Source organism: Acomys minous (genome assembly GCF_964271855.1).
Source record: "Acomys minous genome assembly, chromosome: 1".
In the NCBI taxonomy this organism is placed as follows: Eukaryota; Metazoa; Chordata; class Mammalia; order Rodentia; family Muridae; genus Acomys; species Acomys minous.
The window spans coordinates 11,827,725-11,843,696 of NC_140483.1; the positions used below are offsets into that span (position 1 = coordinate 11,827,725).

At 45.2% G+C, this 15,972-nt stretch overlaps 1 protein-coding gene across 4 annotated transcripts in view; it reads left to right on the top strand.

Annotated features, from left to right (window-relative positions):
- Positions 1-15,972, top strand: part of MIA3 (MIA SH3 domain ER export factor 3) — a 41,098-nt gene that overhangs the window by 6,949 nt on the left and 18,177 nt on the right. For 3 of the 4 annotated variants that reach the window (XM_084796328.1, XM_084796325.1, XM_084796327.1), the window contains exons 4-6: positions 1,746-4,527; positions 6,525-6,686; positions 9,145-9,407. In XM_084796328.1, coding sequence (XP_084652454.1) covers positions 1,746-4,527; positions 6,525-6,686; positions 9,145-9,407 — 3,207 coding nt within the window. The remainder of the gene's footprint in view (positions 1-1,745; positions 4,528-6,524; positions 6,687-9,144; positions 9,408-15,972) is intronic. The other variant, XM_084796326.1, reaches the window with a different exon arrangement.

The window sequence follows — 15,972 nt, forward strand, 5'->3', positions numbered from 1 at the left end:
ACTAACTAAAAAAGAAGAAACATTTAAAAAGCTTTTATAGGAGATTATGTATTCTGATACTTATCTAATATGTTTAAGTTGATGTTCTTATAGGAGGTTGTAGACTGATATATAAGGTTTTTCTCTGCCCCCCCTTTTTTTTAGTATGTGAAAGTTAAGATTTAATAATATCTCAGCCAAGTGTACCTACTTACAATCCTAGTACTTGGGAGGTGGAGGCAGTAGGAGCCTGAACTATTCAAGACCTTGTCTCAAAAAACCAAAAATGAAAAAGAAAAGTCTTTGTTCTTAGTTATCAAAGAGGTAAATATTTCTATTTTTTCAAGCAGAAGGAGGAATCTCAGTTTGAACCCTAACTTACACTGAACCTTGTTTTCAAGTTGTTCCAGTAATAATAAAAGTGGGGAGTCCCCCCACCCCCAACACCATTCCTTATCCCTTTAAATCAGTGGTGGTCAGCCTTCCTAATACTGTGACCCTTTAATGCAGTTCATGTTGTGGTGACTCTACCCATAAAGTTATTTTCATACCTGTAATTTTGCTACTGTTACAAATTGGAGTGGACATATCTGATATGCAGGATATCTGACATGCAACCTGTATGAAAGGGTCATTTGCCCCTCAAAGTGTTTGACACCCATAGGTTGAGAACCACTGCTTTAAATTCTCATTCTGTTTCAATAAGATACCTTTTAAGCTGATACATATTTCCAAGTCCAAGGAAAATATGTTTCTAACATCCATGTAGACTTAGAACATGACAGCTAGGTAAGTCTGCCTGACTCTAGATGGATGGGCCGAGATGCATGGCGTAGAGGACACTGGGGTAGAGAGCTGCGTGGTCCAGCAGCTCCCCAGAGAGATGATTAGGAGTTGAGCATCCTGGTCATCAGGCATCACTACTAGAAATGGGAGACTGAGTATAGGACCCCCTCTCTCCCCTCTGTTGCTACATTAGTTACTATTCTTATTGGCTCTGGGGGACACTTGGCAAAAGAAGTTTAAGGAAATAAGTGTTTCTTCTGGCTCATAACTCGAGGTATAGTTCATCACGGCGGGAAAGTCCTGTCTGCAGAAGCATGAGGCAGCTGCTCATGGTGCCTCTGTAGCTAGGAAACTGGGAGAGGTGTGTTCTCTGTCTCACATCATGCGGGACCTCAACCTATGAAAGGCTGCTGCCCACATTTAAGGTGGGCCCTCCCTTCTCAGTTAACCAGAGACTTGTCTCTGTCTCCTGGGCAATTATAAATACTGTCAAGCTGGCAATAAAACTCATTGTCACCAAGTATTCAGAACACACTGAGAAATGCAGAAGCCATGTAGAGAGAGAATAACATGTCTCCATTTGTTTACTCACTGTGCATTTTAGAGAATATGACCCAGCTTTTTTTTTTTCCCCTAATACAGAAATAATTGCAGTGTAGAATAAGACAGATTTACCCAGCCAGAGCTGGCCAACTGGGAGCCTCCAACTGTTCCCATAAAACTGACAGCATGGGGAAACAGATTATTTTCTGAACAGAAACCAGGGATGGGGGCCAAGCAAACTCATGAGCCATTCTTCTCCTGAGGACAGGAGAATGAAAATAGGTTCTAGCTGATCTCCTTGTACTGGCCCAACAGTGGTTCAAAGCCTTCTTAGAGCCAGGCTGAACCCAGAGTTCCCTCCATCGCTGGTATGGGTGGGAGTTGCTCTTGGGACACTTGGTTGCTGAAATGCTAATGTTTTTGTTTTCTCCACGCAGGAGACAGACTTTGTGTGCTTTGAAGGAGGAAGAGATGATTTTGATAGTTATAAAGTAGAAGAACTTTTAGAGTATTTGGGACTTGATGATCCTGCGCCTGCAGAGGCTGAAAAAGCTGAAGAAGTCTCTCAGCACAGAGAGAAATCTCCTGAAGTGTCTCAGGAGGGTGAACTTGATGCTCCCCCTGAGCCTGATCCAGTCAGAGCTGAGTCAGGGGATCCAGATGGAGCTTTCTCAGAGAGCAGTGAGGAACTGCAGGAACGGTCCTCAGCTCGGGAGAGCCTCCCTCATGCCAACAGTCCAGCGGACACCACTCAGGGAATGCAGTCTTCACTGGACACCTTTGAAGAAATGCTGCATGATAAATTAAAAGTGCCAGCAAGTGAAAACAGAACCAGCAATAGTTCCCCTGTCTCAGTGGAGCAGGAGAAGATAGATGCTTACAAAGTCCTGAAAACAGAAGTGACCCTGAACTTGAAAACCAAGTTTGGCTCCACCGCTGATGCACTTGTGTCTGATGATGAGGCAACCAGGTTGGTCACTTCATTAGAAGATGATTTCGATGAAAAACTGGATGCTGAGTATTACCCAGTGGAGGCTGAAAAAGAGGAGAATGCAGAAAGCTTTGATGAGCTACCCTTACTAACCTTTACAGATGAAGATGAGAAAGCTCCTGGGAAGCCCGTGATAGAGAAATATCCAAGAGATAAGAATCCGAACTTGAGTGAAAAGGATAAAGTTGAACCCACTCTGCCTCCTAGCATCAAAAATGACAATAAAGATTTATTGGCAACCTTGGGGGATACTTTCCTCTCCATTGTCACAGGAGGTGAAGAAAAAGAAGGTGTGGTGGATTTAGAGAGTTCTAACTCGGAGGAAGATGAGGCGGAGGAGGAGGAGGAGGAGGAGGAGGAGGAGGAAGATGTGTTGGTTTCAGCTAGCCATCGGAAGGAGCCGCAGTCAACGGCTGGCCATGTGGACCATGAGGGTCAAGGAGATGATCTTTTTGTAGAAGACTCCAAAACAGAGCCAGAATTTGTCATCACAGGAGAAGAGAAGGAAATAGAGGAATCCAGGAGAGGCCCGGGACAGTACGAGTCAGAGGCAGACTCAGAGGAGGAAGTGAAGTCAGAACCAGTGAAAGTGAGTGCTTATCATCCTCAGAATAGCAAGCTCAACGCCCCGCCAGCTGCTGAAGAGGGCAAAGAATTTACACTAAAAGCAGTCTTTGAAAAAAAAGAAAATGGCCTAAAAGAACCAGTTATCCATATCTCAAAGGAAATACTCCACAGGGAAAAGACCAGAGAGATCCAGAGAGGCAGCTTAGAGAGCGGATCAGTACACAGAGCTGTGGGGAGTCCGGTGATGGAAACTAACAGTAAACAGGAATCCTTGGGTGCTGCGCCACCCTCAGGAGATAAGCCTCATGCATCCAAGGACAGTGCAGAGGTCACAGGCCCTTCCGCTAGTGGAGCAAAAGCAGGCCAGCAGGACGGATATCTAGAGCCAGGATTTAGAACTGAGAATCAGCCTAGATTTGCCTCTCCAGAGGAAACTGGTCTTTCAAGAGAACAGAGGGGAAAAGTTTCTACTCAGGGAAGAAATCTGTCTTGGCAGCAAGAGGGTGATGTAGCTGCTGTAGTCAGTAAGGGTGTGAATGAGAAGACAGGGCTTCCAGAGGAAGAGAGCAAGGAGGACCCTACAGAGGCAGGAGCACCTCACCCCACGGCCATACAAGGGACACAGAGGGCTGACAGCCAGGAAGTGCTGAGTGTCCAACCTGGACAGTGGGAAGCAGAGGATGATGATTTTCCTGAGGAACTGCTGGAGGATGAAAACGCCGCGAGTGCACGGCAGTCTAAAGAAAACTACCCCAGTGTTCATGAAGGGAAGTCAGGCATGACTTCTCAAGTTTTTGAAAAAGTACTTTTGGGGACCCTTAATCTTGACACTAAGGAAAAGAAACAAGCAACTAGTATGATTTTGGAGGTTGGAAAAAAGAGTGAAACGACACCCAAAGAGGCAGGTGGTACTGGCAAGGAGTCAGGTGGTGTGATGGACACAGAAGACGTGAGAGCCCAAGGGCCACCTGAAGTCAATGGCCTCCGTGAGAAAACAGCAGCTCAGCCCCCAGGCTTCATGGAAGCCATTCAGAGTAAAGACTCTAATGACCCGCAAAAAGACAACCCTGAGGAACTAGCCAACACCTTGGGACTTGAGAGCCCTGGGGAAGAAGAAATATCAGAAGAAGAGCCTGAGGCTACCGAGAAGCTTGGAGGCTCAGAAAGCCACCGGGATGCTGAAGGCCTCAGGGATGGCGCATCTCAGCGAGGCACACCAGAAATTCCCGACATAGTGCTGAAGACTGTAAGGGAAGACCTGCCTATCATAAACAGCTTCTTCAAGGAAGACCAGCAGTCCCTGTTTCGTTTCCTGAAGTACTTTGATGTCCACGAGGTGGAGGACATGCTGCAAGATATGTCCATAAGGCTCAAGTCAGCGTATCGGGACAGCCTGCCCTACAACGTGGAAAAAGTCCTAGATAAAGTCTTCCGTGCCTCTGAGTCACGAATTCTAAGTGTGACAGAGGCAATGCTTGATACTCAAGTGACCAAAATCAGAGATCTGGGGTTAAAAGAGAACAACGTGTTGGAAGAAGCTGCGGTGTTGGATGACATACAAGACCTCATCTTTTTTGTCAGGTACCAATACTCTGGAGTGGAGACTGCCCCACTGGCCACACCTCCACCTCTGGATGAAGGCTGGGCTGGACCAGGAGAAGGTAAAGGACCTGCCTATATGACCCCTGGGGCTAGGCTGAAGGAGCCCCGGGGTGGGGAGAGGATGCATGGGGACGGGGGACATACTGAAGCCCTTCCTTTCCTGTTGTGTTCCCATGTGTCTAAAGGGGAGGTTCCAGACCTAGAGCTTCTTCTGCCAGCTTTCCTTTAGGTTGAACATAAAGACAGATTATTCCCCTCCACCCCCCCCCCCCATAGCAATTTTCCTCCATAGGACAGCTGAAATTGGTTTTCATTTGCGGAAGGAAACTTGAAATAATTTTGGAAATAATTCACAAATTAAAACGCTTAACAAAGTATAGTGCTCATGTAAGGCTCTAAAAGGGGCTTTACTGAACTTAATTTCTTCATTTATTTATTTACAGTGGCACACACTCAGCACTGTGCTGCTTTCATAACACTGCGGATACGCAGTGTACTTCAAGCATGTCCCTTCTCTACCATGCCACCCTCCCTCGTCTCGTCCCTCGCCACCCAGTTAGCCTTCTTTGTCCCCCTAGACAGGTGCATTCCACTTTCATGTCATATATACATGTATGATTCCATGTACCCATATGAATGCTGAGATCCAGAAGTGAGAGGAAATGCCATGTCTGTGCTTTGGAGACAGATGTAATTCACGTCATATGATGATAGCCGGCCACATCCATCCTCCTGAAAACGATATAACTTCATTCTTCCTCATGACTGCAAATATTGTACCATGTATCTGTTGCACATTTTCTGTGTCTGTCCCTCTGCTGTTGGGCACCCAGTTGTCTCCATGACTCCGTAGTTGTGCCTAGGCTTGCAGTGAGTATTGATGTGCGCGCATCTGTGCGTCACGTTGTCTTGGCGTCCACTGGATGAATGCGCAGGGGTGGGGAAGCTGCGTCACCTGGTAGATTTAGTTGTCGCTTCTTGATTTCCACCATGGCTGGGCTAGCAGTATGCATCTTGTGTGGGTATCCTGCTAGTTCCTGCTTCACAGGGACGGCAGCTTACTCCAGTTGTGCCTCAGATACTAGTTGAACCGACCTCAGGATACCCTGACCAGCTCCCAATTCCTAGTTCATGCTGTATTTTGTTATCCATGCTTTGCAAATGGTAGTAGCTGCACTGGAAGTCAACAGTAGTGGGCATAAAGTTCTAGGAGCATCTGTCTTCCTAGAGTGCTAATTTTCCTGGGAATTTGGGGAAGCTTTTTTTTTTAATTAAAGTTTTGGTTAAGAATAGAAAACTCAGGCTGGAGAGCTGATGCAGTGGTTAAGAGCACTGGCTGCTCTTGCAGAGGTCCAGGGATGTTTTCAGCACCTCCACGACAGCTCACAATTGTCAAGTCTCCAGTCCTAGGGAATCTGATGCCATCTTTCTGGCCTCTATGGGTACTGCATATACACGGTACAACACACACATACACATAAAATAAGTCTTTTTAAAAAATTGAAAACTCAAATAATTTTTAGTGGTAAAATATGAGGCTGCAAAGAAATAATTGCTCTCGTGGATCATAATATGCTGTGCATGCAGGCTCACAGGGAAGGGGATGGGCCCACTCCTTATCGCTAAGAAGTACTTTGAAAGTGTTCGAGAGACACATTAGCAAGTGGCCCATGGGCTGAATGCTCTTCTCTGTATGGGCTCTGTGAGCCCAGCTGCCTGTGCACGAAGGAGATTATGTTCTTTAAGTTGATTCTGGGTTCTGTGCAGGACTGGAATTCTCTTCTGTATGTCTTTCTGGGCATATGCTGGCTTGCTGTAGCAAGTCAATGAAGCCTCTATTGTGAATGCATTTATGAAAATGCTTTGAAGAGAAGGGTTTCTTTGTAAATCTGTGACTTCAGTCATTGTTAATTTGAAGGAAAAAAATTAAAACCCTCGCTTCTCTTTTTACTTGTGCACATGGGATCTAGGACATTGGGCTGTGATGTGGGAGTGCTGGTCAGTTGGATGAACCAAAGTTGATGTCTGACCAAGTTCTCCCTGTGTTCTTCTCCAGAGAAACAGCCACCAAAGCAGGACAAATTGCCACAAGAAAATACACAAGATCTCAGTGTGCAGCTTCCGGAGGAGTCTAGTCTCTTGGATCAACCTGAGACTGGGCACACCAGTGCCTCAGAGTTGTCACAAAAGCCAAATACTGAGAAAGACACAGATCCAGGTAAATTTTATCATTTTTCTCTACAGAGTAGAGGTGTTTGTAAAGAAGGCCGGCTAGAATATTTATTCTCAGGGGCTGGAAAGACAGAACAATTCAGGTGTGTACAAGTCTTAAAAATGTCTCAGGAGTAACAAGGGAAAAGCAACAGTTCAGATGCATAGAGATCAAAAGTAGGAAGAAGCCAGGGGCCGGTCACTAACTTGCAAGCCAGTGTTTGGCTGTGCCCAGCCACTGTAAATCATCTCAGTATGAAACTAAGCTCGTGTCCTTCAAAGGCCATGTTCTCAAGCAGAGCTTTCCATTACTCAACGGCACAGGAAGTGCTGGCCTGGGGACAGCAATCTGTATGAAATCAGCCCCAGAAAGGCCGATGGGTGTCACCTCCCTGAGCTTACAGGCCCTTGTTTTTCCTCTTCATGTCCGCTCCTCTCAATGTGTAATTCTGTTGTTGTTTGTGACTCCTTGCTTCAGTGGAGGCAAATTCAGCTTTTTAGAGATGCTAGGAGGAGCCCAGGTGTCTTTCTATGGTATATTTTTTAGGAAACACTAAAGGGATGACAGTCTGAATCAGGCTGATATTTGGAGTTGCAGAACAATTCAGGTGTGTGTAAGCTTTCCTGTATATAATACAGGAAATACTGCTGGGAGATAAAAAGGTCTTCTTGTTTTTGTTCTTAAACATCTCAATAATGATATTAATGGTTTTCTAATTGTTGTGTAGCTCACTCTCAATTCACTAGTAAACAAGATACTCTCATTGTGTTATTTTGCCATCCAATATGGTACCATGAGGATGTCATTACTGGGATTTCTTTTGTGTATGTGTGTGGGCTTTTTGTTTGTTTGTTTTGTTTCTGTTTTTGTTTTTCTCTCAGTGCTGGGGATCACACTCAGGGCCTTCTACATACTAGGCTAGTGTTACTACTGACTGCCAGCTCCAGCACTGTGTGTGTGTGTGTGTGTGTGTGTGTGTGTGTGTGTGTGTGTGTGTGTATGTGTGTATGCACGCACGCATGTGCGCGGGAAGCATAGCTGCATCAGTCTGTAGAAATGAAGGGTTCGGTGTCAATAAGGTAATGTCCCGTGCTCTCCAGGGAAGACACAAAGTGTATCTTCACAGTTGTGTTTAGCTGAGCCAAGAAGGAATGATGAATCAGGGGCCTCTCATGTTCCAGAGGACGTTGCAGCGAGTGTAACATTTTCCAAGTTCTTCCTAATTCAGAAAGGTCCTGTGTACTGAAAACAAGTCAGCAACCATTGAGATCAGTGGCTCTTTGGCTCAAAACCTTCAGGGTTAGGAAAGTTGTGCTTACAGAACTAGGAACAGAATCTTTGCTTTTGATTCTCCAACACAATGCCTAGCTACCTTTCCAGGCAAGTCTTTCATGTGTCACTGCATCTACCTCAGGTGCTAGGACGCTGATCCAACTGGGAAAATGTCACCCACTGTCAGTCATAGGTCAATAGTGAGCTGAACTTTATGGCTGGAGAGACCCAGAGAGGGTCCAGTCCCGCCTTTCACGAACTGCTGTTGACAACGTGTGCCAGGCTCATTGTAACTCGAGCTGAAATCTAACCCCCCACCCCTTACACTTCTTTGTGTGGAACCCTCTCAGGTATAGCTGGATTTTCTTTCTTTAACAAAGCCTCTCTGCCAGTTCCCAGTCTACCAGTAATTCTTTTCATCATTCCTGGCATTTACCCTATTTTATGTAGTTATCACCTGTCCATACAGTTAAAAATTAAGTACTTGCTACATGCCAGCCATGCTAAGCTTTAGTGTATTCTGTCTGCAAGACTTTTTTTTTTTTCCATTTTTAGTTAGTGTGTTTGCACCATGGTGCACATGTGAAGAGACAACTTTCAGGAGTCAGACTTCTCCTACTGCAGGGACCAAACTCGGGTCATTTAGCATTGCAGCAGGCACACTGACTCACCGAGCCATCCTGCTGGGCCCTGCACATCATGTTCTGGAACTCTCCTAACGTTTCTACCACAGCACTCTGCCATCACCAAGTCAGAGTTGCTGGCCGTGACTGTGTCTATATGGCTTTGTTTGAAGGTGCTGGTGGCTGTAGACCAGGCTGGCCTTGAACTCATGGAGATCCTCCTGCCTCTGCTTCCTGGGCACAGGGATTAAAAGTATTCACTACCCTGCTTGGCAATTTTGTCTATATGAAGAAGGCATACAAATTTGGGTTTGGTTTTCAGTTTCCTGAATAGACAAGGGACACGATGGGAATATCTAGTCAGCGGCTAGAGATAATTTTTATTTTTATAATTAAAGGGTCTTATGTGTCTAGTTCAGATCCTGGAGGCTTTGCTTTTCTCTTAGGAGACTTGAATGTTCTGTGCTTTGTGACTAATCTCAGAGGGCACTCAGTGAACATTTAAATGAAAAGAAACCATTTTTATTCTAAAGCATAAAAGAAAATATGGTGTTTGTCGCCCCCTTTAGGTTTCTTTGTAAGTGAAAGTTCTCCTGCTGGGGCTGGTGATGCACAAAATCAACTAGAGACAGGAGCAGAGGAGCCAGCGGACGTCCCAGCTCTGGAGACAGGAGCAGAGGAGCCAGCGAATGTCCCACCTCTGGAGACAGGTGCAGAGGAGCCAGAGGACGTCCCAGCTCTGGAGACAGGTGCAGAGGAGCCAGACGATGTCCCACCTCCGGAAAATGCACTTGGTTCCCTGTATTCCTTCATTCTTTATTTAAGTAAGATGGTAAGTCTGATACGGTTTCTTCAGCTAGAATGTTGATTAATACAGGGATGTTTTGCAGGGAGGAAGTGTGCATGAGGGCTGACACAGGTCTTATGTAGGCCAGGCTAGCCTCAAACTCTCTATGCAAGCCAAGGCTAACCTTGAACTCCTGATCCTCCGTGTAACATCTCCCAAGTGCTGATGCTATTGACTTGGGCTGCCACCTTGGCTTGATTTGCAGCAGGTTTTAAGTTGTATCTGAGCCTGGGGTGAATTTTTAAAATATCTTTATAAACTCTGCTTCTGATCCTCTAAAGGTGACGCCCTAAATGAGCCGCAGGTGCATGGCTTTAATTAGGGGTTCTTAGTTTAGCACACAGGAGTTTATTACTTGGCAGGGCTGGGCATGTATACACATAAAGCATGGTTCACCCCCTGGAGACCTTTCAGCACCCCAGGGAGCTGAAGACATTCACTTGAAACAGAAGAAGGTACGGTGTTTGTCATGGTTGGTAGAGAAACAAGGCTAGGAGTTAGCTGAGATGTGCTTTAAGAATCACACGGAATGCGTGGTATAGTTTGTTGTTGAATAGAATGGATGGGGGAAGGGTGATGGGACAACAGGGACAGCAGAGACAACATGTTAGAGAAAGGGAAACATGAAGAAAAGGGGATGTCGGGAGCCTAGGAGCCGTGGTGTGTCTGGAGGGAGGTGGCTCAACTCACAAAGGAAGTGTGTGTGCCGTGAGGAGTTCTGTTAAGCTGTCAGTGTTGGGTACCCATTGAAGGTCTGAGAAAGGGAAGTGGCTGGCCAGATCTATTTCCTAGAAAGAGCTACGGTGGCAAAATGTTTATTCAAGCTAATCTTTCTGAAGAGAGTAAGGGTTAAGACATTTAACATTATCTGGACACTTAGCCAAGTTTGTAGGATATAGCTCCACCTTGTGGTGCATGTGGGTATTGGAGATTTTTCTAGGTAAATTGGAAGAGGCCTGAGGCCAAAATGATGCCAGGACTGCAAAGTGTCACCTTGGTCACAATGGTATCCTGTAGGGCCTGTAATTCTGAGGCTTGTGTAATAGAGTTTTGCTGTTGATATTTTCTGTCCAAAGGTTTTGAGTAAGGGAGATCTGGTTTCAAATTCCAGTTTAAAGTTTGCAAATTACTAAACCTTGCTTAATTGAAGCATAGTAACTGTACATCTTTATGGTGTGGGTCATGGTACTTGATAGATATGTGTATTATGTAACAATAGATCAGGGTAAGAATCAGGGCAACGATAATCATTTCTATGGTTTCTTTCTTTTTTTAAAAATTAATTTATTTATTGTATATGAGTGCTTTATCTGCAGAAGATGGCATCAGATCACATTATAGATGGTTGTGAGCCACCATGTGGTTGCTGGGAATTGAACTCAGGACCTCTAGAAGAGCAGGTGGGACTCTTAACCACTGAGCCATCTCTCCAGCCCCTCTTTCTTTCTTTATTTCTTTTGGATTTTCGAGACAGGGTTTCTCTGTGTAGCCCTTGGCTGTCCTGGACTCACTTTGTAGGCCAGGCTGGCCTTGAACTCACAGGGATCCACCTGCCTCTGCCTCCTGAGTGCTGGGATTAGTGTGCCACTGTGCCTGGCTGGTTTCTCTTATTTTCAAAAATGTTCTTACATTTATTTATTTAATGTTCATGTGTGAGCGTATGCATATGTATGTGGGAGGCAGTCAGAGGACGGCCTGCAGGAATCAGTTCTTTCCTTCTACATGTGGGTTCTGGGAACCAAACCCAGGTCATCAGCGTTGGTGCAAGCACCTTCGCCTGCTCAGCCATCTCTCCAGTCCACTCTTAATCATTTGATAACATATCACAGGCTATTATAATCCATAAACTGTGGTACAGAAAATGCGTAGCTAGTACCTCTGTGTTTTTCTGCCTCATTCGATTCCTTTCTGTCCTCCCCTTCCCATCTCTGCTGACCACTGTAACATTCCTTTTCTCCATGACAGACAGCACACAACTAAACTCTGAATCTCAGCCCCCTTATCTGAAAAGTACAAATAAAGACTCCTTGCTGCAACAACCAAGTGAGCTGACAGTGTAAAGTGTCTGGGGAGGTGTCTGGCATTTTATGGGATTTTCCTCCCACTCCTGATTTTTATGTCTGGTCAGAATAATCAGCTAATTGAGAGGAGAGGCTGCCTGGGTGAGAAGATGGACAGAGTAATCCATCTTCAGTTTTCTTCATGGTTGCTCGTGCTGGTGGCAGCTGTCTGGCAAAGGGGTGATAGCGCTGAGCTCTTACAGTCAGGATGCTCCCAGTGGCTGAGCCGACTCAAGAGGAGCCTCTGAGCATCACAAGGAGTCAGTGGTTGGATGTGGGAGGAAGCCTGTCTTCCTCACATTTTTAGGTATGTACAGGACTCTTTTTGGTCTGAGTTAGACCCAGATATGATACAGGATATGGCGCACACTTGTAGGGTGACAGAGGAGACCCGGTCATAAAAGGCAAGAAGGGACATGGTGCTAAAGATTCTGGCTCTAATGGCATGCTCCATAAAGGATTTTAATGGCTCAGTATGCACAAGGCATCTGCTAGGAATCAAAGATGCTAATATGGGGGCCAGCAAAATAGTTCAGGAGGTAAAGGCACTTGCTGTCACATCTGAGTCCCTGAGTTCAGTGCCACATCCCACGTTGTAGGAGAGAACCAGTAACTACAAGTTATCATCTGCCCTCCACATGTGCCCCATGCCATGCATAAAGACCAACAAATAAACAAACATAATAAAAAAGATTCGAATATGGGCCAAGCATAGTCCTGACTTTTGAAAGGCTTGTGAGGCGAGGATTCCATGTGAAAACTGAGGCAGGAGCATGGCTACTTGATGAGTTTGTTCTGATTCGGGGAACTGCATCACCACAGGTGAGCTTCAAGGTCAACTGCTGGCTGATACTTGGAGTCTTACTTAGAAGGGACTTTGGAAGGTGACTGCCCCAGTGTCTCACTAGTTACAGTGACTTCCTGCCATTTCATTATGAGGCCTGTGGTGATTAGTAATTCTTAGTAATTAATTAGTAGTTATCATTAGCACTTCTTTTAATTTTATTTATTTTCAAGGTTTTATACAAGTACTGTGTACTCAACATCTCCCATCACCACTCCGCTCACCCTTTCTCACCCCTCTGCTTTTCTTGTCCCTTTAGTCTTCTGGACACTCCTACTTCTGTTCTCATGTCATACATGCATGCATGCGTTCATGTATCTCTTTAAACTTTAGGAACTGTAAATGATTTTTAAAAAACGTATTTGTCTTTCTGAGACTGGCTGAATCCGCTTAATATGAGCATCTCCAGTTGGATCTTCTGTCCTGCGTGCATCATTAATTTAGCTGAGCTACCTGGCTTTCAGGGCCACATGTTTTTCTGTGGCTATGTCATTTTTATCTTGACTAAATTTCTTTCTATATGAAACTCTGTGAGATGTAATTCCTTTTTTATACAGTAATTCTTTGAATATGTGAAGCTTGTTGAAATATTATTGGTGTTTAGTATTGATTTATAATTTTAATGAATCAGCAGTTACTCTCTCAGCAGCTTTATATCCAAATATCCATCCAGAGAGACTAGGATCTATTTAATTAACCTGGAGCACAATGCTGCACAGTAACCACTCCATCCTAAACCTCCAAGCCAGCGTAGCTTCCTCCTATTCAGATTTCCCACATTATACTTGCCCTTTACTCAGATCCTAGGCCCAGCTCACTTCCCCCAGTTTCTTGGTCCTCTCTATTTGCATCCCTCCTGTCCTTCCTGCTCTTCCTCCTCTTCTCACTCCCCAGGATGTCCCATCCTATTCTCTGTTATTGTTCAGCATTGGCTAGTTGGTTTTTATAGCAATATAGTGAACAAATGGTGACATGTTTACACAAGCTTGAGACGGGAGATACTTAGGAAAATATTACAATACAATGTCCTGATTGAAATCAGATAGCGGGGTAGAGAAATCAGCAATTGAATGAACAAGGGTAAACTGTACACAGTCCACAAGAACACTGTGCCAACAGAAGCTGTACCCTGTTTTAAATTTTTAGCCTTTGTTTTGTTGTTGTTGTTTCTTTGAGACAAGGTATCTCTACATAGTCCTGGTTGTCCTAGAGCTCGCCATAGAGACCAGGCTGGCTTCAAACTCAAAAAGATCTGTCTGGCTCTGCCTCCCGAGTACTGGGATTAAAGGTGTGAGCCACCATGCCCAGCTTTTTAATATTCTGATGTGGACATTTTCAAATACAAGCAGAGAGACTAACTAGGTGATCAACATTAGATAGCAACAATGCAGCGATCATTTAAACCTTGAAGGAGCTCTGAAAGAATCTGCCATATAGAAATGAAAAGTAGGGGGCTGGAGAGATGGCTCAGTGGTTAAGAGCACTGCCTGCTCTTCCAAAGGTCCTGAGTTCAATTCCCAGCAACCACATGGTAGTTCACAACCATCTGTAATGTAACATCATATGATGCCCTCTTCTGGCCTGGAGTTGTGCATGCAGACAGAACACTGTATACATAATAATAAATAAATCTTAAAGAAAGAAAGAAAGAAAGAAAGAAAGAAAGAAAGAAAGAAAGAAAGAGAGAGAGAAAGGAAAGAAATGAAAAGTGAAGCCGGGTGTGGTGGCAACACACGCCTTTAATCCCAGCACTTGGGAGGCAGAGGCAGACGGATCGCTGTGAGTTCGGGACCAGTCTGGTCTACAAAGCAAATCCAGGATAGTCAAGGCTACACAGAGAAACCCTGTCTTGAAACAGCCCCCCCCCTCCAAAAAAAAAAAAGTGCCTGAGACAGGCCCAAGTCTGTAGACTGTTTATGAAAGATGAATCTTAGGCCAGCTACTTTGCCGATTTTTTTTCTAAGAGTTAGATGTCCATGCCTTAAACATATTTAGTTCTTAATCTTATTCCCAGTGGTCAGTATCTTATTTTCCCTTCTTGTCTGTTTCATGGACTTTGGAAACCATATCCTAGCACCAAATACAATTGCTATTGATGTTTGTGTTTTGAGACAGGGTTTTACTCTGTGGCCTATAAGGCCTTGGAAGTCACTTCTGTAGCACAGGCTACCCCTGAAGCTGTAGCCATCTAACTGCCTTGACTTCCCAAGTGCCACGTTTGCAAGTGTGGGCCACCACTTCTATCTTATTTTCTGTTTATTTTTTTTAAATTTTATGTATATAGGGGTTTTTGTTTGTTTTCCTGCATGTGTGTCTGTATACCTCATGTATGCCTGTGCACAATGCACATGACTGGTGTGCACAATGCACATGACTGGTGTGCATGGAGGCCAGAAGAGGGCATCGAATCCCCTGGGACTGAAGTTACTGACAGTTGGAAGTCACCATTTGGATGGTGGGGACTGAATCCCAGGTCCTCTGAAAGAGCAGCCAGTGTTCTTAACTGAGCTAACCATTGAGCCATCTCTCCAGCCCCTAATTTTTTTTTAATGTGTCTGTGTGTATCTATGTGGGGATATGTGCATATCATTGCAATTGTATGTGGAGGTAAGAAGAGGGGCTTGTGTCCCCTGAAGCTGGAGTTACAAGGCAGTGTGAGCCACCCCAACAGGCGACTGGGAACCTAACCCAGTCATCCTCCAGAGCAGTTTGAGTTCCTAGAGCTAAGGCATCCGTCCTGCTTCTTATTTCTTTTCATTGTCTATGCTAGGGCCTTTGTAGGCCAGTAAACCCCTGCTGTAGCCCACATCAGTCACAAAACCACAGCAGTCTTCCGGCTTCAACCCTCAGCCTCCTGTGTGGGGAGATTTCTGGGTTTTCTCTTTTGTTCTACGGTCAGTATACCCGGGTTAGAACTGAGCCTGCCTTCTCGCACTATATTCTTCCACTGTTCTTTCATGGCCTTTTCATGTTTGGTTGGTCTTCTGCAACTCTGGACCTCACATTTAGGAATGCTCCTCCCTCCTCCCCGTCCCCCCCCCCCCCCACGCAATTAAATATCCCATTGCCTTCAACTTTAAGAACTTTATTCCCGGGCTATTTATTACCCGTGTCCATTTCCACAACGCGCGTAACCTTAAAAGGAGAGACCCCAAAAAGAGGATTTGGGGGCAGAACTGGTAATAATGGGATTCCTCCATAAAGGTGTTTGTAGGCAAGTTTGTAGGTGTTTGTAGCTCAGGAGGCTAATCCTAAAAGGACTAGGGTGGGCAGGAAGGAAGGCCTTACCCAGAAGTCAGTCTGATCCATGACCCTTCAGAGGGGATCCGGAGATACCTGGTGTTGATGGGGCTTCTAGAACCATCCTGTCTGTGTCTTAGCACCTCACGACAGGTCCAGTTCTGGCCAGCCCTGGCTTTCTCTTTTACCGGGCTCCACCCATAATCCCCATCTTGACAGCTCTTGTGCCCTGTTGACCCCAAGTCTTTGGAGCAGGTGCACTTCCTTCATCTGGAGTGTGCTTCACTGAATCAGTTTGCGGTCCAGCCCCTCCTCCTTCCTCAATGGACTCTTCCGCCCAGCTCTATGTGTTTATACTCCCTTCCTCCTCTACTTTCTCCGGCTTCATCTCTGCGCTTCTCTCCCC